Source organism: Meleagris gallopavo, chromosome 1, assembly GCF_000146605.3.
Source record: "Meleagris gallopavo isolate NT-WF06-2002-E0010 breed Aviagen turkey brand Nicholas breeding stock chromosome 1, Turkey_5.1, whole genome shotgun sequence".
Classification (NCBI taxonomy): Eukaryota; Metazoa; Chordata; class Aves; order Galliformes; family Phasianidae; genus Meleagris; species Meleagris gallopavo.
The window spans coordinates 38964329-38986243 of NC_015011.2; the positions used below are offsets into that span (position 1 = coordinate 38964329).

The 21915-nt window shown below is 34.8% G+C and overlaps 1 protein-coding gene across 1 annotated transcript in view; it reads right to left on the reverse strand.

Moving 5' to 3' along the window:
* The window catches only part of PPP1R12A (protein phosphatase 1 regulatory subunit 12A), a 123156-nt gene that overhangs the window by 18301 nt on the left and 82940 nt on the right, over positions 1–21915 (reverse strand). The window contains 11 exon segments of the mRNA XM_010708460.3: positions 4542–4607; positions 5176–5294; positions 7592–7760; positions 7936–8133; positions 9875–9965; positions 12333–12509; positions 12946–13107; positions 15396–15518; positions 18276–18318; positions 18321–18369; positions 19133–19348. Of these exon segments, the coding sequence (XP_010706762.1) occupies positions 4542–4607; positions 5176–5294; positions 7592–7760; positions 7936–8133; positions 9875–9965; positions 12333–12509; positions 12946–13107; positions 15396–15518; positions 18276–18318; positions 18321–18369; positions 19133–19348 (1413 nt within the window).

The window sequence follows — 21915 nt, forward strand, 5'->3', positions numbered from 1 at the left end:
TCATCTTTCCCTTCAATTTCTGTCAGTTTGGTCACAATTTTTCATATTTTTCAATCTTTTTTTTGGCAAAAAAAATTAACTAGAAGTCTACAGATTTTGTATGAAGCTTGTCTGAGGAGAAGGGAAGCCAACACTGATCTCCCTGTACATCCAAACTACATGAGATGGATACCCCTAATACATTCACAAAACTGAGCAGACTGTGGTAGCCAAAGTCCCATGAGCAGCACGCAGGAAGGAAAAATAAAAAGGTATGGGTCCTCATGTATACAAGCTGAAATAATACACGCTTCTAATCTTATACGAGCAGTTTCTATAGACCGTAAGAGTTCAACTACCAAATAACCACGTATTTGAAAATGTACAGTAAGCTTTCAGATATTTATACTACATTTTGGTGAGTTAGGATAATTACTGGTAATGGAAATGAAATATACAAGTCAGGTGGAATTTTACATAGTGTATAATTGAATGGCTTTGTAAAACTGCCACAGCCATGAAAATGAGGAACAAAAATTTGAGTGCAGCATTTAATCAATACTAATAATGACAAATTCTTGTGTCTACTGCCACAGAATTAGAAAAGTTAAAAATATTTATTATCCTAACATTGCTAGCTTTCACCTTTCAAAAATCATGAAACAAAATTAAGTCAATTTAATAGTAAACTAACCAGTTGTAGTGCATATTTAAATTCTTATTTTTTTTGAATACATCATCCGGGGTGGGGTGAGATGTTGTTTTGTTGTCTTCTGGTTTTTTTACTCTGCCTCCACCCTTCCCACTTCTATAGGTGTCCTCCTGAGTATAGTTCAAGTGCACTCCAAGCTTTGGTGCTAATGAAAGAAGGACAAACTGCTAATAAAAGCAATAAAATTTGAATCATTGCCATTTGATGTTTCTCTCTTGCCCATTCCTGAACAGATTATTTCTTTACCGTTTTCCCATTCTGATCCCTTGGTCAAGTAGAAGTAATTTCTCATTTACCACATATATTCCATATTATGTCCCCTGCAAATACTCTTGTAATGAAATGCTTAACTCTCAAATATATTTGATAATATTTTGTGTGCTTAAATTCTACCCCATTTTCCTTGCCTCATACAAGTTCCTTTTTTTTCTTTTTCTTTCATTATCTCTTACTGTGCCTCAGAGGGAATAAAGGGCACCATTTTCAATAACAGCAGCCAGATTTCCATGAACAAAAGATGGCTGGAATGGAATGATACAGTGAATCATCTGATGTAATATGGGGAATACAATTTTTATAAGAATAGCAAACACCACACTTTCCTCATTATCAACAGACTTGGTAACTCTGTTATACCTTAAGTCCTTTTTTTTTGTCTGTCTGGTCAACATTCCACTGTTAAATCAGACTTTAATCACATATTCATACTTTGAACTATTTTTGCTTAAGGCCAAATAGCTAACCCAAATAACTTCAAAAAGCAAAGAAAACTTGGGAATCTTAATACACAGACCAAGCTCTAATCAAAGTGAAATCTAATTATCAAAAAGGAAAATAATACACTAATTCTTGAAGTCTACATCAACAAAACTTCAAAACTTCTGTAATCAAATACATCTTCCTCTTCCGCCAGCAAGCAACTAATTGCACTGTTCAGACATGTTTAACAATCATGGGAGCTGTCTCACAGCTCACTCTGATACACTCATTCAAAGCTATTCTTTAAGGAAACTTACTAACAAACTGTGTTTGGCAGTATTGTTCTCTCACCTTACAGGAAATGTATTGCGATTTTCCAAAAGTTCATCTTCAGTGATGTACCAAATGCCTATACTGAATAAGACTGAGCAAGCCTATACTTTCTGCTGTTCTGTATTTACTAAATTCAGGTCAGAGTTATCCATACGGAAAAAGGTCTATATATACTTCTGGAATAGTATGGCTATGAATAGCATAGTTCCTAACTCCCATGTCTTTCAGACTTATGATTTCAGACATAACTGTTCTCAGAAGCCAGATGATGGAACAAATTACACAAATAAAGTTCTTCGGTGCCCAAGAACAATGCTTTTTGATGACTGAATGCATTTATGCAAAATCAATTTATTTTTTCATAGCCTCAGCTTCAGGAAGAAACCCATAAGATGAAAACTGGAAAACATGCAAGCTAACATGTAACTGAAAAAGAACAGTTTGTTGTTTTGAGAATCTGAGTTGCCAAAACGATCTTCAGGCTTGCTTATTTTTCAGCTACAATCCTACAGCATATTTCTAAGATTATCCTTCTAGAGGAGCAAGGATTTTCTGAAAGCAACGTGGCATTCTCAGCTCTTTGCACCTAAAATCCCAAATAAAATTTAATTAAAACAACCACCAACTGTCACAGTGTTAGCAAAATTTGACTTCTTTTTAATAGTTCTCCCCTATGGACAAATGATCAACTAAGAAATTGAATGATAATTCTGTATAGGGAACAAGAAAGCACAAACTGAAATCTCTTTCAAACCACTCTGAAATAAATGGTATTTGTCAGGTTCTAGAAGGACTTCAAGCTAGAAATTATTTTGTCTAAGGCCTTTAATTTTCTTTATAGCATGTATAAGGCTTATTCTTGACCTATGAATTCTTGAATTACTGCCAAAACTCTTGAAATTTATAGTTAACCATCTTCTACCACTGACTTGTAGCTTCTCCAAGCAAAAAGAACTCAACAGCAGCACCACTGCTGAAGGGGCTTCTGTCTTCTGAGCACTACATCAAATAATCAGTATAGAAAAAGAATAAATATTTTCAGAATGTTAGTACGCCTTTGTAATTCTAGTTTATTCCATCTCTCTTTTCTCAAAATTGAAAAGGGTCTATCAGCAAATAATGGTGAATTTTCTACAATGAACTGTGCAAGATGTGTGCCAAGGTGAAGTAGATTTAGCAACCACAGAAAGGATTTGCAATTTCTGTAAAATAAAATACTTTTTGTCACTGAATTGGGAAGAGTTTGCCATTATAATGTTCAGTCTATATTCCATTTGCTTTTTCTACAGGTGGCAAAATACTGCACTGTCAGAAGTAATGCATCCAGTTCTTAGTTTATCACTGAAAAACTCTAAATAGTTTTTCATCAAGGAAAGCTAATAATGTTTTAAATTATGTTTTAAATCTCTGATAAACTGTATGCAAAAGAAAAAAAAATCACACCTTAATATGAAAACACTGCAATTATTGTATAGAAATTTTAAGATGTCTCTCAGTTAACCAGAAAGTAATAGTAGTTAGAATATTATCTACAGTTCTGCTACTAGACTGGAAATTCAATAGTAGGTTCAACAGTGTTTATAAACAAACCTGTTAAAAACACCTTATTACTTATTTTACTCATTTACTCATTACTTATTTAACTCATTTTCACTCTGTTTTCCTACTTTCTACAGTTGATCTGGCAAAGAGCTTTCATTAATAATAACAAAATGAATCTATGTAGTTAGGTGACAGTGAGTTTGGTTCACATGTTTATACATATTTCAGAGCTCTCTGTGAACTCAGATCTGATAATACATTACCAAACAGCCAATATCTTTTTGGAAAAGTATATGCAGGCTGTGGAAACACTTACAATTTGGAAACGGATTTTGTGCTACACTTCTAAGACAAGCCATGAATTAGGCAGCAAATTCTGTACTCTTCACTACTCCCCCCTACACGCTCATCCTTTTTAACACAGATCACACTTGCAATTATAGGCCCGTTTTACAAAATTTCATTGCGGTTTTATAGAGTTCTACTACAAGCATTACATTCTACCAAAACGAATTTCTACGGAGTAGAAGATGGAATAATTACAGATCTAACAACAAGTAGTGGTGGGAGAAATCAGTTATACCTTTTGAGTTTTATTACTCAAATAATGACCCTAATTCTCTAGTATTCCTTCAGAGATTAGGTAAAAAAAAAAACACAGTCTGCTATACCATTTAATCGTACAGACTAAGTCAGTACTTCCCTTTTAGTTCTCTTTATCCTATTCTCATGCACAAATCAGTTTATAAGGATTTTTTCCCATTAAACCAAGCTTATTCTACTGCTTGCCACTGCCTTTTTAACAAAATTGACAATACTGAATTAGGATGCTCAGAAATTCTTCAGCGCAGAAAACTGTGCTCTTCAACAGTTTTTCTCATATTACATCTCAATTACATTTTCAACACCACTTTTTAATTTAAATTTCAAAATTTAAATGTAAAAGGGTTCAGATTAGTGTGCAATAGTCACAGGACATCATTTCACTGAAAATAAAAAAGCAGATGAAACAAAGATATTTGCAATTTAGAAGCAAAAAATTTCCTCCAGTTACTTGCTGCAACATGTCCCTGACATGTATGTCTGAAATTTCACCAATACTTTCTGGGTACTAATTCCACATTAGCCAAATTAAACCTGCAAAGAAAATGGCACTGAAACACAACATCAGGTTATGAATCAGATAGTATGTATTGCTTTAATTGAATCCAACTGCAATAGAAATTTTACAGTCATAATATATCTGTTAAGAAGTTAAAATATATTTTTTAATTACCTGAGCTTCTTTCTTATTTGTTCCTTCTTCTGAATCAGACTGGTGCTCTTGTTCATTTTCATCACTCTGGTGAAAGAGGTGAGAGAGGAAAAATAGTTAAACTGTTGAAAGCTTTATGAAAACTTAATGTATTCTAGATTTTTTGTATCAAAAGCTATGAGTGGTAGAATTCTACCTATCTAAAATCTACAAAACATACCTGGGATATAAGATTAAAATTCTCAAACAATAATTATTTTCAGTACTAACAGGAAGGAATCAGAATTTTGCATTTGGCACAGAAAAATGTTCCTTTTACAAAAATATGGATCCCATGACAAAGGAAAAGGCAAGAGAATCTGCTGAAAAACTGACCATACCCTTTCAGATCTTACAACAGTTCATTCAGGTTTTAGTAAACACAGATCAAATTTTTAGCTATTTGTAACATTCTAGATAGTGAATCTCAATCTCGTTGCTTTGGTTTGCATGCAATAAAAAATAATAACATTAGAATTATTACAGTAGTCTGAATATCCTTCAGCATTCTCAGCATAACTTAAGACTTCATACTTAATTTGTTCCTAAAAGCTTCAAAACTGAGAGAAACTTAGAATGCATGGCTACAAACCAGAAGTAGCAGTCTTTCACTTACATCTTGAGTCCAAAATGAAACTCCTGTAGATCGTCGTTTTTCTCTTGGTCGCCGCCTTTCCCGTATAGATTTGGGCTGTGACTTATCTTCTTCTTTTTCTTCCTCTTTTTTGCCCCCTTCTGTTAATAATAACTTCTTGTTCATTTAAGTATAACACAATTTTCTGAAAAGTTACTGAAATATTTCTTAGTCTCTAAAATATTTACAGTTAATCACACAATCACCAAATAGCAGGAGTTGGAAGGGACCTCTGGACATCATCTAGTTCAACCTCCAGCTAAATCAGGTTCCCTACAGCAGGTTGTACAGAAAAGCATCCAGATGAGTTTTGAATATCTCTAGAGAAGGAGACTCCAACACCCCACTGGTCAGCCTATGCCAGCACTCTGTCACCCTCAAGAAAAATTTGCCTGATGTTTGTATGGAGCTTCCTATGTTCCACTTTGCACCTATTGCCCCCGGTTCTGTTGCTGGACACAGCTGAAGAGAACCTGGGTAATGTTTGCACCTGAAGTAAGTTCACTGTAGAGCTTCTTACCATAAACAGGGTTTGCTGTAATAGAAATTCATCAGAACCCAGCTCTAAATAAATACAGTTCCAACTGTTGAACAGCAATGGCAAAGTACTAACTCTACTTCAGCCACCTAAACAAAATGTTTTAGTGTAACAGTAAGACACTTCAAAAAGCAATTTTCAAATCTCTCACCTAATAATTCAAATTTATGCCAGTAGTTGTATGGAAGTACAAAAGACTAGTAGGAGATTATTCCTCACACTATTTTTCAAACAATATTTTTTGCTTTTATCCAAAATTTCTTATTTAAAAAAAAATTCAAAAGTCTGTTAAGTTCTCCTTAAAATTCCCTTTTTCATCACAGTCCTCTTTATTTTCCCATCTAAGGAAGATTAGAACTCCAAGATTAAATTAATTCTATGTTACAGATTTCCCTTTTCTTTAAATGAAATGCAACTGCAGTTTAAAGCAGGCATAATACCTCAGGAGTGCTTGATCCCCTTTATGTTTAGAAGCAACTTGCACAAAGAGAAAATAAATAAATAAAACAGACTTGCCAAAATTGATGTTATTTACCTGTTATGATGTTTGTTCAGTTTGCTATTCTTTTATTAGAAATAAACCATAGAGTTGAGGTCAGATTGATGCATCCCTACTAATCTAACTGTACCATAACTGCTCTTCAGAAATAAATGAAAACTTCAACATGAAGCAAGAAGTAAAAAATGAAGTAAATATAAGTATTCATGGTGAACACAGACCTTCCCTAATTAAATAAATGGTGATTTTACCTTTGGTCTTTCAGACAGTAATGTATTTCTCCTCCTAAAATCATAATTTGAAAAAAAAAAACTGCTGTAGCTAGCTGGTATTTAGCCACGACAATCTTTTCCATAAAACAGTCCAGAAAAAATTGCCTGAAGTAAGCATGCATATGCATTACCTAAAAATCTTATTCCAAATTTCAGTTAATTTTAGGACAGAGAGGAAAAATCAGAAAACTTATCAATAAAGCTTAGTCATAATAACTTCTTCAGAAAATACCATGTGGAGAATATAGCAATACTGCTACATAGTTCATGAAGATTTTATCAATAAATTACTTGATCTGATCCTCTTTATAACAAAAATATCAATTTCAGTCAGTAATTACATACCTAATCAACAGCTTGTGTTAAAGTACCTCTCCCAAGTTATTAGTGACACACCCCAGAGAGAACAGGAGATCGCAACATGTGTCAACAGCCTCCTCCTTTGACAACTGAGCATAGTGTTTTTAAGAATTTTAACAGATTATTCACATTTGAAAAAAACTCTGGGCAAAAGCTCTGTGACATCAAATAAAAGCATCCTTCTATCTCTGAATCAAGCATTAGTGTAAGATTTTATAAGCCAGTCAAATATTTAGAAGAATAGTTCAGTTAAGTATTATTAACTAACACCACACTATCACCAGAGGTATCCTTTCTCTCTCCTTTGTTTTCAGATGTGTATTAAACAGTTCGTTTTCTGAAAGCATTACAGCATTGCTCCACTCCTACATTATAGAACTAAAACAAAACACAAATTATTTAGAAATTATCAAGAACAATTCCTCCTCAATACCTGCACATATTTAAACTCTGACTTGTAGTATTTTATTACAGTTGCTGAGTGAAAGCAGAAATCAACCCAGACTCACATAACAAAATTGGTGATGAAAAACATCACCAAGTCCTGAAAGTCCTTTTTCTCCTCTCTATATACAAGTTTTGGAATTTCTTACAGAAGTAGGAGCAACGTGTATCACCCAGTGGTCCATAAATCACACCCCATTTTGAACAGTCTTTAGAAACATAAACTGCCCTTTGGCAATCAAAAACAATAACAAAAAAACCCTTCACAAATGTTAGCACTCCTACCTCTCTCACTTTCTTTTGTTCCACTCCGAGAATAGGCAGAAGTTATACCTATAAGGCTGTTTGGTCTGTTTAGCTGACTTGAACTTGAAAGAGAGCTAGTGGAGGTGGAGAGCGAAGAGGTGGATGATGAAGAAGTCGAAGTTGAAGTCGGTCTATAGCGATGATATGGCTATTCAGCAGAAAAAGGTCAAAATTAATTTACAAACATTAAACAAACGTAAACTATAGGATATTAAAGCTTTTAATAAAAACAAATAATCGTGGTAATATCAAAATTGCAGTATTATTGTTGTAGTTAAGATTCATATAATTTCTCTACCTAATGAGATTCATCATGAAAATACCTCTTCAACAGTTCGGGAATATCTTTGTCTATAATCATCATCTTTAGTTTCAGATTCTTTCTTTTCTTCTTGTTTTTCTTTGTCTTGCTTTTCTTTCTCTTCCTTTTCTTTCTCTTCATTTTCTTGTTCTCTGGTTCGTGTGGAACGACTTCTTCCTATAGTTTTTTCAGCTTCTTGAAGATCTGTCAGTGTTACACCCTGTGAAAACAGCAAATAGTACAGTATGTAACTTAATTTGTGCAAATGTAGATCACCACATTATATAAATATATTATTTACATACAAAATTCTGCTTAAGAAAATTAATTATATTATCTACATATTTTACTTATAAATGTTTCTCTTGAATCCTGGAAATGATATCTGCACTTTTTGATTAACAGCAAGTGTTTGCCCTAGTGTGATCTACCAGAATCTTCAATAACTCCTTTTTAGTTGAATTAGCACATAAGTATCAAGTAGAAAATCATGCAGAAACCCCTGAAGTATCCACTAGATCCCTTCAATATCATCATAAGCATAACAAATATTTTGGAAAGTCTAAAAAGACTTTAACTTTTTTCAGAAATACTGATGATTTACAAATTCACTCAGTGGAAGTGGATTTTTAAGCTCAACAGCACATCAAAGAAATACACCGACAGCTCTTGAGAAAGATGTAACTCGTTTCTTATTTCCTTGCTATTCTGCAGCTAAAAACTAATTTTCAAATGAGCTCAGAGAGCCAATGATTTCCTAGTTAAAGAAAACTTCTCTGTACGGTAATTTTCACCTCACACATCTCATTGAGACACTGTTCTCAAACAGCATGAAAACACTCCTGACCTATTCTCCAAAGCCAACTTTGTATTTCATTAGTTATTTGATAGCTTTTTATGCTGATAATGCTCTAATACGGCAGTTCCTTGCATTTTTTCCCCTGCAAAGATCCAGAGTCGCCCGTGGTTTGACAATCTTTGAAGGCACTGAATTAATATCAAGAGGTTAAAAACAAACAAACATGTCCAAACATGCATCTCTCAACAGGAAGAGTTACCAGAGATATTTGAGGGGTTTAAAATTAAAAAGGCCTGAAAGTAATAACAGCAAATCATAGTTATAGATTTGGCCTTAATGCAGATCAGGATACCATATGGAGGATTTCATTGTTCTGTTTTATCTAAGGACTACTTCACAGCAGAACAAAGGAGAGACGGGTAGACACATCTGATAGAGGACAGTAGCTGATAATTGCTCCAATATTCACAGAGCGTCCAAGTAGTCTTAAGACATCATCTCTTTTGCTACCGTGACATCCTTTTCTGTGCAAAGTTTGCACTGGTTGTAATTCAGTATGAAGTAGTTCTGGCAAATATGAGCCATGAGAGGGAAACTCTGATAGGAGTTAGATTTCAGATTAGTAGTAACTCTTCCTAGTATTCTTCTGTGTCCACAGAAACCAGACTGAATGTAGTTTTTCTACGCCACTGATACTACCAGTTATCTATATGTTTGGTCAACTTGATCACGTTATCTTCGACAGTCCATATACAGGAGCCTTTGAAACTTAAGGAAATGTAACTACAGTACTCCAGTAAAATCCTGAGACAGAAGCTGTTAGTTTTTGAAAAATTAAAAGTTACTCTACATAACATCAGAAACAGCTGCTTGAGTAAGCCACTATAACATAATGCAAACAAAAACTTTTCAGTGGCTGCTTCTCTGCTTTCAAGCTTGCATTAAGTTTGTCTTTGCTAATTAGAAAAAGTTACCTTCAAAACACAGTAAGGACTCCTCAAGCTTTCAGGAGAAGCAGGGAAATAGAACATATTCATTGGGGACAAGTCATTTATGTTTGGAAGACAAATTGGTTATTTGAAATTTAGTGGGAAACTAAAACTTCACTGTACTTTCAGAGTTTTATGTTTCCATAAATGTAGAAGCTGTAATAAAATTGTACCTGCGTAGATCTTCTGGACTGTCTTGCTTGCCTGGATCTGGCTTTTCTTTGGGACTCTGACTCTTCATCCCGTACTGGAGTGAGGTATGATCTAAAGAATTAAGTACAAACAAGTTGGCAAACTATAATTTTTAGACAAATTCATCAGATGGTCAGAAAAATACTCACAAGATGGCATGACAAAAACAAAGCAGTTTGAGAGAACCTTTGACTGTATGAGATGAATTACATTTTAGGCATTTCATCCATAGCACTTGTTCATCAAGATTGCAACCTTAAAACTCAATTAGAATACATATGCTTTCCTACTTAATTTAGATTTATTTTTATCTAAATGTAACTTCTTTGGTCAACTAACATTGGGGAGAAGACCTCATAAACCTCAGCCAGTTACACATTTGCACACAAAGTATATGTCTGTGTGTGCATGCACATGTAAACCTTTAATATAATGTTAAGGCTTTAGAAAAACTAATGTATTCCTAAGGCAGAAAATCTAATGAAACAATCTATTGCTTCTGAGATTAAAAATTCCTGAGGAAGTGACTACCATGTCTTCACATGAATCATCCATGCATTAGACAATCCAAAAGACAGATCCTGGGCAAAACCTCTCTGAGCTTCTTTAGATCATCAATTTTAACTATGTTAAAAACTGTAGACTCAGATTCTATACTATTTTCTGATTGTCTATATACTACTTTCTGCAATTCTTTATTTAAAAACTGGCTATTGATTCAAATACTTTGTTTGAGAAGCTATCACCTATTGACGCTTAGAAGATTAATCTATGGAAAGAGTGCTTTAGCTAACCTGAAATACAACTGGTCACATGTATCTCATTTACACTGGCTCTAGTTTACAGTTAGTCAATATATAATTTAGCCACAAGTATCAACCTACCTAAGACAGTTCTGGTTGCGGAGTAGGTATAACATTTAGAGCTTGCAAATTACTGCAAATTACTCAGTAGTAATTGGTGTACATACTCCTATCCTCCAAGAAATGAAAAACTTTGAAACTCATTGAAAGAAAATAAAAACTCAATATTTGTCATGTGCACACTTGAAACTGGCTCTCCATATGTATGATTCACAGGTCAGTCATGCAGTGTTATTCAAAATATAAAGATTTTACAGATTTACATTTGTCATTCTCCTTGCTGTTTCTCTGAAGCAATCCTGAAAATTCAATAAAGAATGTAACTTCTTCAGTACATTCAAAAAAGATGCTTCATTACATATTCCATTACTAAAATCAGTTCATAATGTGTTTGCTTCTCAAATATTATTTGAAATGCTACTTCAAACATACTTTCCAAATAACGTTCTTTCATGCTACAGATATGAATTCACCAACTTCATTTCTTAAGAAAATATTTAGCATATAATATTTCATAAATAGACACAACTTACTCATGTGCATATAAACATACATAGATACACATACACACAGAGAGATATATGTATCTGTATATATACAGATAGATATGCATGTGCACATACTTAGGGTATGACATGCACACAGTAAATATCCAAATTTTGCTGATTTTTTTGAGATTTAATGGGTATTTTAATATGCCATCAAAAATACACCTACAGTGATATATTATACAATCAGCACTGATTAATCAGATTAAAAGCAGAGAACTTCAGGCTGACTGCAGGTATGTAAGACGTATGTAGCATACGCGCATTAGTATACATACACTAAGTGAGAGCAAACGAGACAGTGAAAGCCTTAGTTCTACACTTTCGTGCTTTTCTAGCTCATCTGCTACTGAAATAGCATTTGCGTTTTAAAATTGGAACTGTTTTTTGAAACTGATGTACTTTGTTGCCTTATGGCTTTATTTAAAATGGTTGTGGCACCTGTGGGCACTTCCTGAATCACGGTGGAGAAGAAAACACATCTGTACATTATGTTTCACATGGAAAAGATCCTAAATGATGGAATGAAATGAATGAAGTTAAATACTCTTTACTCAATAGTGTCAGGCATAAGTGGTAAAAAAAATACCACACAGTAACTTGTCAGCATACTGCCTTTGGCACAGCAGCTCAAAAAGCAGCAATGTACTCAAAGTAAGAAATTACTATTTTCTTTTTTTTATTCTGTGTTTTTAATGTAGTTCCATTATGGGTATTTTTAAGAAAATCCATGTAATCTATTAACAAAAAATGCAAATAAATAATTACTGAATATCAAAAGAGAACCCAAAGACAGTAAAAAATAAACAGAATTGAACTTTGAAGTTTCACGGATGAGATCCACCAGTACTAAGTTCTCAGATAAACTGAGGCATGCTGCTAGTTGTTTCAATGAACAGCAAGCAAACACCACTCACCGCTTTTCATATTGTACTATCCCCAATTGAGGTAAGCAACACATTCCTTTAAATAAGAAAATAAGATTACTTTTGTACAAGAGCAACATTACTCGTAGGACCTTTACACACCTCCGTCTCTCCCTGACCTCTGATGTTGAGGACACAGTGCCAGAAGTAGCTGTAGTCATGGCTGTGGTAGTGGCCGCAGCATTTACAACAGATGGTGCAACAGGAACCGTCACTGCTGTAGGAACACTGTCCTTTTCTTTCTCAGTACTATCCTCAGCCCACAAACGATTTGAGGTACTACAGCATAACAAGTAGCAACACAAAAAAAGAGAAAAGGAAACAGCTAAACAATGAAAGCACTTTACTAAACAACTAATAACATGTAAATTGAGGGATGGATTTTTTAAAAAAGCAATCTGAGAAATGTCTCTACGGTGAAAGCTCAACTTGAGCTATTAAATTGATTTAATTAGGAAATGAAAAGTTCAAAACAATCGAACTCTTCACACTTCTCATATTGGATTTATTCTTTTAGATCAACATGGCTGTCACTTTACAGTAGAAAGCCATTCACAATTTGAGCCAAATTGTGTAAAAATAAAAGAAATTCAACAGGAAAGTGAAAAAATCCAGAGCCCCAGGATCTACTAAACAAGAAAGCATGCACGTACATAAGCACACAGTAGACCTGACAAAAAAAAACCAACAATAAAAAGTACACTGGTGGCACTACCTGCTTTGTACACCTGCTGAAGTTGAACCCGTTGTACTCTTTGTAGTAGTGTTTGCGCTGGCAGGCAGTGTTTTCTGAAGGCCAGCAGAAGAGGTAACTGTTGATGCAGTACTTGGAACATTAGAACTAATCAAATCATCTTGTCTTCTACCAAAGGAGCCACTGAAGGAGAGATATTTACAATTCGTGCATTTGTATTACTTATCTTTCTTTGTTCAAAAAATATCACAAAGCTGTGAATAATTCATTAAACTCCTGCCTGACCACTCTGTGTCCCAGTTGAGTCTTTCTGGGGCAAAGGAAGCATTTTTCCAAAGCGTTTCTCTTCATTATTTCATGGAATATGACTTTTAACTTATGGCCTATGAAGGCAACAGACCTGACCATTTCTCCACAGGAAGAGAAGATGAAGAATGACATTTCACTGGTTTAGGTGTTACTGTCTTGACTGCATCTACTGAAATATTGACACAGAGTCCCCAGTGTTCCATTTTAAATTGAAAACACAGAATTTTTCACAGCTTGTTAGAAAAAAAACATGTCATCAATACCACTCCTCTAACAATTTTAAAAAGTTTAAATGTGCTTTTTTTAAAAAACAAACAAGCAAAGAACAAAACTCTTAATTGATCTCCCACTTATGCTTTTCCCCTTCTCTTCTAGTTTTAAAGATGGCAGTGGTTTCCACATCTTTATCCATTAGTTCTGGCTGAACGTATTTTGCATTATGAAGTAGGATATTTTCACATGTTAACTCTACAAGTTAAGACAGTTAAGACAGAACATCACATTACTAAGTACAAAAGGCTTAAGGAAAGATGGCTATTTGTCATTCTTCTACTGATCTTTCTTCTATTGCAGAAAAGTCTAAAATGAAAAAGGAAAGAAAAACTGTACAAGAAAAACTAAGAAAATCTACAGTGAAAGCACTACATATCATATCAAAGTGATGAGCACATTGCATTTGAAGTCTGAAACATTAATACTGATAAAGACTAACATGCAAAGACTGTTTTCTTAAACCAAACTGTTAATACTTCCCATCCAGAACATGAAATCTGTGCAACAGTTTTCCTAAACTCAGTTAAGAAAACTTTTTGTTTTAAGATTAGAGGTTAACAAAGACAGAAGACGTACTAGGCTGTATGAAATAGACTGCATGCCACTAAAAATGGTACAACTGAAAAAAGAACTTAAGCATCTGTCACCACTTACATCACCAGCACATACAAGTACAAAACTTAGCTACCCAAATGTCAAACTCACCTTTTTGATCTACTTGTTTAGATATTTATTGATCACTTCATTAAAATAAATGAATTTCACTTAAATATCTGCCACTGAAACTATATAGTGGAGTAAAGTTAATCATGTATATAATTGCTGAATATGATCTCTTCCAAAACAATCCTGTGAGACAGGAACCATGTACAACTGGAAATTATTTTCCTATCAGTCACCATTCAGTTTTAGTTTTACATACACACTCTATGATGGTAGCACTCAAAGTAGGCGTGCCTATGATCTACTGCTATGGACAGCAGCGCAAGACCTCCGACATCTTCATGTAAAAACAGAATTCAACACTTCTCTTTTCAGGTATGAGGGAGAATTACTTCTGCTCCAGCAGTTAAAACTGTTATCTCTGGCTACTAATAAAAACTGGAAAGAGTCGAAAGAACCTCAAAATAAAAAATAGGAAAAAGAAAGCATATAACTCTGTATACGAGGGCTGCTCCAAAAGTAATACCTACTATTTTATTCCGCTGGCCCATGACATTAATGGCAGATGTTGGTGGTATGGAAAGAGAGGTGGAACCTTCCCACCACTATCCCATTCCATGTTGTTGCTGTGTGACTGATGGCAGCAGAGGGGCAGTCTGAAACAATGGCATCTGAGATGGAAGTGCGTATGAAGCAAAGATATGGCACTGAATTCCTCCATGCAGGAAAAATGGCGTCCATTGACACTCATCAACGCTTCTGAATGTTTATGGAGACCAAGCAGTGGAAGTGAGCACAGTGAGGCAGTGGGTAGTGCATTTCAGCAGTGGCAACAGCAACACGGATCACCTCTGCTGGAGCAAATTTTTATGAGCACGGCATGCAGGCTCTTGTTCATCACTGGCAAAAATGTACAGCTAATGGTGGTGGCTACCCTAAAAAATAATGTTTTGTAGCTGATAATTTGCTCTATCGAATATTATTGTGCTCTTTGTAACTGCTGTAATTTTCATGGAAATAAATAGGAGGCATTACTTTCAGAGCAACCTATGTAGCATTTGATCTAATGCTCTAAGCTGGTAAAAATAGTATGGCTTAAGTACATACTTTGCAATTACTATGAACACTATTTTATCAAGGTTCAAATAAAGGATTCAGAAAAGATTTTTTTTTTTCCCAATCTGAAATCTCATTTGATCAAAAAAAGACAAGAGAAAATCCCACACCTTCTTTGATAACTTGTGTTTAAGGATGTAGGACCTTCATTCAAACTGTTTTTCTTGACATCTTCCTCCCATTTTCTCCTTGCATAGGAACTGCCACTACGTATTGAGCTAGCAGACGAGTCCCTGTAAATAAGATTTTGTTTTAGCAAATTCATATTAAAGCAATTGGTTTTGATGAAAGTTGCAAACGAGTTAAAGATGGAAAAATTGTGTGTGGAAAACACACTTAAAATAAACATAACTGTATAGAAAAAGAATAAAATGACCTGTTATGCACAATATTTTTCAAATTTCTATCAAAAAATAAAAGATCCATATTAACACTGTTTGAAATAAAACTGAAAAGAAGTATCAGAAGAAAAACTGTTAAAGGAGAAGTCAAACATCAGCTTTTATCTGTGACCAGTGCTGGCTTTGTTTCACTCTAAAAAGGAGTAAGATGCTTCTTAATTGGCTGAGATAATTTTGTGCCATCAAGGGAAAACTACTTGTTGTTTTAGTAGTTGATTTCATGAGATTATGCATGTTAGAACTCACGATACTTTAGACTAGTGTAAACTGGCCTGCAGTAGCCATTCCTGACTGGTCTGCCATATATCACTAGTTGACATTACTTCAGTCATGAAGAATTTCTATTCTATTGTTATAGTTTATAGCATCAAGAAATAGCCTAGCAAAAATCTTCTTGGAAAAACACTGAAGACTGATGCAGAGATACAAGAATTTGAACTTCTAACAAAAGCTTCTAGCAAAAACACAAGGTTTGAAGTTCAGATGGAAGAAAAAAATATCTTGCACAAAAGTACAAAAGGCAATCATATGTGTGTGAAAGTAAAGTCCTGCAAGATGTGTTTTATGTTCAAGATACCTTTAGACTTCAGATTCTACTCCAAATATATCCTTTTGCACAAAAATGTATGGTAGCACTTTGGTGGTCACAAGCAATTTCAGAGAGGAATCAAATTCTAGCCAATACAGGCCACTACAGACATCAAGCACTATAAAGGCCCAGCTGAGATTAATCTTGAAAATCTGGCATTTCCATTAGGCACAGAAGGAAGATGGATTGCATTACATCATCTATTATCTAGACAAGCAGTTGTTCAGACAGGTGGAACAAGAACAAGGCATTAAGCTAAGCAACAAGGATAGAGATCTGGGACAAGGCAAAACTCTTAGTAATTAATTAATGTACCTGTAGAGCAGATAGTTAAATTCCACATGTAAGAGAAGTCAGACTAAGTGTCAAAATTCTCTTATGACTTTAAGTAAGTTAAATTGTCTGCCATAACATATACTAGGCAAGGTACAGGTGCCTAAAAAAGATGGCCTAAGACCATGCTTTATCACTTGCACATCAAGGAATAAAGAAAGTTCTCAGGTCAACTGTTTAGTCAACCCCAGGCCTAATGGCATTGATGATCTCTGGTCAAACATATCAGGAAAAACATGATATAACTGGTAACAAATTTTGGAACTTGGTCCGTGAATAAGTCATGATGGTTAAGACTGGTATATCAAGGAGACAAATATACCTCGACACTTCACCAAAATTTAATCTATTTGTGACAAGCAATGAAAGTTTATAAGAAATATAACTGCAATTAAATATTTATCCCAAAGTTAAGGTATCACCTAGCCAAGACATTTTTGGATAGTGAGAGTATTTGAGAAAAATCTCAAAAGAATAGAACTTGAAACAAGAACAATCTATAATCAAATCAGGACTGTACATTCAATCTCAAATAAGAATATAGTACTCTCAGAGACTGACAACAGAAATCCCAAACTGCAATGTTAACAGAAATACAGATTTGAAAATATGGTCAAGTAACACAAAAGATGCCAAAATAGTGAGATGAACTTTAAGGGAGCATGAGATCTGGAATACCTGTTTCAGAACAGAATTTGTCACTCAGAGACTGAACTTAGCCAACAGTATTCCACAAGCATAAGAAAAAACAGAATGCATCTTGTGCTTGCTCTTACATGAGCTATTCTCAAGTATATCAACAGAAATACTCCAAAAACAGGTTAGTCAGCTTTAGATACAATGATTACAGAAGCACGTTTTGATCAATGAGAGGTACTTCCGTTTTTAAGTTATTCAAAATTTGGCTGTCTAGATACAATCTGACAGAAACAAGACATTAAGGAGATTTCTCTGCTTTATACTACACATTCTATATTAAAACTCAAGAAAGTAGCCAAGTAGAATCTTAATAAAGGAGAGAAGTGAAAACTGGGAAGATTCTCACAAGGTATGTCATGGAAGTAGTCTGAATCCTAATGAGTGACAAGCCTCTGCACCTAAACTTTTTATTCCCTTTATACCAAAAGCTGAAGGAAAAAATACTAGTAAAGGATTAAGCATCTCCAAAAGATGATGAAAGACCAACAATCAAACAAGAAAGACAGAAGTGGAAGTTAGAAAAGAACTGCTAGGATTTCTGTAAATGGCTGATACTGAATGATATGGTTTTAATCAAGTACTGTAGGAAAGAATATGGTTTCTTTTTTTCTGCAAAAGTAATAATGGAATCCATTAAACTGTGGTTTAAGACAAAGCAGTAAAATTCCTTCTATATCCTTCATTAGCTGGAATTCTACAACTTACTATTTTGCATTTAATTTTATTTTCTCCCCCAAGATGACAACACTCAATGCCCAGAACTGCTTCTGCCACAAAATAATGTGGATTTTAAAAGGAGTTATCATGACTTACATGACAAAAACACTTTCAGAATTCAATTACCCTACAGGTCAGCATAATCTATGAAACAGGTTAATGCTACGAACTAGCATCATCTTCGTATCTGTATGTTTTTCAGCCACTCTAAAATCACATAATTTAATATTTAGCAGTAACTTCAAAGTCACCTGTTTTCTTTTTCATCAATGTCAGAGGTACTGGCCAGTCGCTTGGTATTGTAGGTGCAACATAGGCAAGTCTAGTTCCTTTTCCATCTTTCTCCTGAAAGACATAGATTTTTAATAAGTGTTAGTATTATTGATTATACTCCCTGTTAGCAGGAAAATCGCCATTATCACAACTTCATTTGTATTTACTGTGACTCAATTATACAAGTGTGATTTAAGTTTCAGTTAAATATCTTAAGGATTAAAACAGGAAAAGGGAACTGCTTGTGATTTCATGGTAGTAATGTAAATGACTTGATTTCTCGTTTAGAACTGTATTACTGGAAAGCAGGAAACTACTTACTGAAAGAAACTATATTAGTATTTTTATATACTATAGCTTAGTATTATTCCTGAGAACAGATTTAAACATTTGTACTTGAAACAGAATCATAGAATCACAGTATCACAGAATGGCTTGGGTTGAAAGGGAATATCAGGTTTTTCAGATACCTGTTCCAAATCAGTCCTTCACTACAGTATATTTGCATTTAAATATTTAATTTTTTTTTAAATAAAAAATGACCACAGAATTCAGTAAGAGCTTTCTTTTTCAGAAAATTCTTTCAACATCATTCTACAAGTGATGCCAAAACTGCCAACCCTCAGATCTCCATAACTGTAAAAAACACTACTACTGACAGTGCAAGTCCCTTAAAGAGGTAAGTCCCACACCTATGTACCAAGTCACAAGACAGTAAAGGTGCATACTGTACTTTTAAAGAGATTACACAACAGCCATATAATTTAACAGCTTGGAATTTTACTACAGAATAAATGTGCGGTAAAAACACTGGTTTCACTCTGAAAACAATTACCTTTTCTTTGTTGTCCAATGAAGAGGAAAGTCTAGGACTTGAAGCAGAACGTATAACACCTGCAGAGTCCTTTTCTTTCTGAGCTTCTTTAGAAGCAGTAATTTCTGCAAGTGCACCATAACTACCAGTTTTTCGAAGACCTAACCTCCACGAAGCAGGAGATTCATCTTTCCTTTCTTCTTCTTTGGGAGAAACCTTGGTTGTAGATGTTGGAAACTATAAAACACAGTAGCAAATAAAAGGCTATTAATTTGCACTAACTGTAGTAATTCATGTTCCTTGCAGAGATTTGAGAACACAACTACATTTAATAATCACAGAAGTACTGAATACATGGGGAAGTTGTGGTGAGAGACAACCTAGGCAATCTTCTCTCTTATTAGTTAATGAGATGAGAAACATAAAAGAGGTCAAGGAGTACTACTCCTCTAAAAGTTAGCTTGGAAAAACTCACACTTTGTAATACACACAGCGATCATGAGATACAAAGTTAAAACCATGCAAATCTGCTATCAACATTTGATTAAACATGTTATTTTGCAACCTGTACACAAGTCTGTGCACACCAGAACCTCACCATTGCCTTTTCACCCTTATTGGGCACAAGAACAATGCCAGTTTTGCGCAAGCCCTGCCTCCATGATGCAGGATCTACTGACTCCACGACAGGCATGATAGGAGGAATGAAATCATACTAAAGCCAATTGAGATAAGACAAAGATGAAAGAAAGGAAAACAGAAACAAAAGGTAGTTCCAAAAGCACAGTTTGTTCCTATGTTTATGGGATGTAGCTCTTCGTTACACCATGAAATACCTAAAAGCAGTAAGATAATTAAAACTTCAGTAACAGATTCTTATTAAACACAACACAGTTCGTTTAGCTAATTCAGCAATGGAATTACGGTTTGCAGAGGAGAGGATAGCACAGCCTCTAGACCTAATAAGGTTCATGCCTAAATCATGGTATATTGGAGAATATTTCAAGATTCACACTAACATACCCATTACCTTTCTTATCTTCTTTCATATTCCATTCATATCCCTTAATCTAATCACAATCTAACTTAGCTATCAAATCTTATACCTTTATTTGCACACTTGCCTAAGTTTAATGTCTTCAGATAGAATGCAGCATTACTGAATGCCATAGAGATTGAAGAAAACCCAAATTCAAGTTTAGTACACTGCATCTGCAGCACTTGTGAGCAACACACGGTTCAGCCATCTATGTTGTAAAATCAGAAGAGTAACTGCAGTAGTACAGATATTGCAAGCCTGAAAAGGCAGGTGCATGATTAGGTTCAAGGCAACTTGTACCTGTACAAGTTTTACCTTTTTTCAGTCAAAACATCTTAAATCATTTTCCTTCATTGACATGAGCTGCAACTGCTTCTTCAGGTCACATGTGCATGCTATGTTACAAGATGATGAGCCTCAATATAAATATGCATTTATTTTGGAAATACAGAAGACATGGAGTTTTTCCACATCAAATATTAGAAAGACTACGGCAGTGTACTTTTAATCTGCACCTCTCGCCTTTTAGACCAAAAAAAAAAAAACCAAAACGAAAAGCAACATAAGGTAAGCCATTAATTACTGCATAATAAAATCAGAACGAACTAAATGCTTTATAATTTACAAAAGGTTCTTAGCTAGCTTAAAGTCATACTTACTTCTTCTCATTGAATTTTTTTTCATACATCATCATTTAAACACATACCAGAAAAATTCTGCTTAACTGATCATACAAGTCTAGAATATGAAGCCACGTTCCAAGCTTGTAATGATTTGTTAACGTCCTATCACTGAAGATCACATAGCTTGGAATACTTTTGTGCAAGATGAAATAACTTGACCGGGAGGCACAAGCTAGGAAACTTTTAGTGAGACATGAAAAACAAAGATTTCTGAAGTGCTGGATACCTTAGAATATGAATTCTGGTATAAAATCTGCCTGGAGAGTGTATCACTTAAACTGAACAACTGTCAGAAATGCATTACTAAACTGTCTTCCAAAAATAAACTATATAAAGTAGATCTGTCTCCTTGCAGTTAAATTCACGCTACATGTTTGCATTCTGTACAGTTACAACATTTAGTAAAGCAGAAATTAATCAGTCTTCCCTATCCCCCAGCTCCCCATTTGCTGTAGTTTGCATAGAAAACTTGTGTCTCAAGTTCTGTGCAGCTCTTGAGCACACCAAATGCAGCTGCCATGACAGAGAACCATAATTACTAACTGAGCCAGTGCTAAGTGTTTAGACTAACATAACAAGGTCAGCCTGGAATCTAGCTGTTTGATGAGACGCAAAGGCTCAGAGCTCAGAGTGGGGAAACAGCAGTCATTTCTACCAGGAAGACATGGCCACAATTACCTTCTGTTCTTATCTCTTTTTTAAGAGAAATCTCGCGGAAGTCAGTTGTGATGATTTTTACAAAGCAGCTTTTAAGATCAGGAAGGCTGGTGCAACCATATTGTACAGTATCACAGAATATGATGCAATTGGGCATTTTAAAATATACTGCCTGGATCTTTTACATAGAATCAAAGAATCAACAAGGTTGGAAAAGACCATTAAGATCATCAAGTCCAACTGTCAACCCGTCACCATGTCCCTAAACCATGTCCCTAAGTACTACATCTGCCCTTTCCTTAAATGCTTCCAGGGATGTTGACTCCACCACTTCCCTAAGCAGCCTGTTCCATTGCATTACCGCTCTTTCAGAGAAGAAGTTTCTCCTAATATCCAACCTGAACTCCTCTGGCACAACTTAAGGT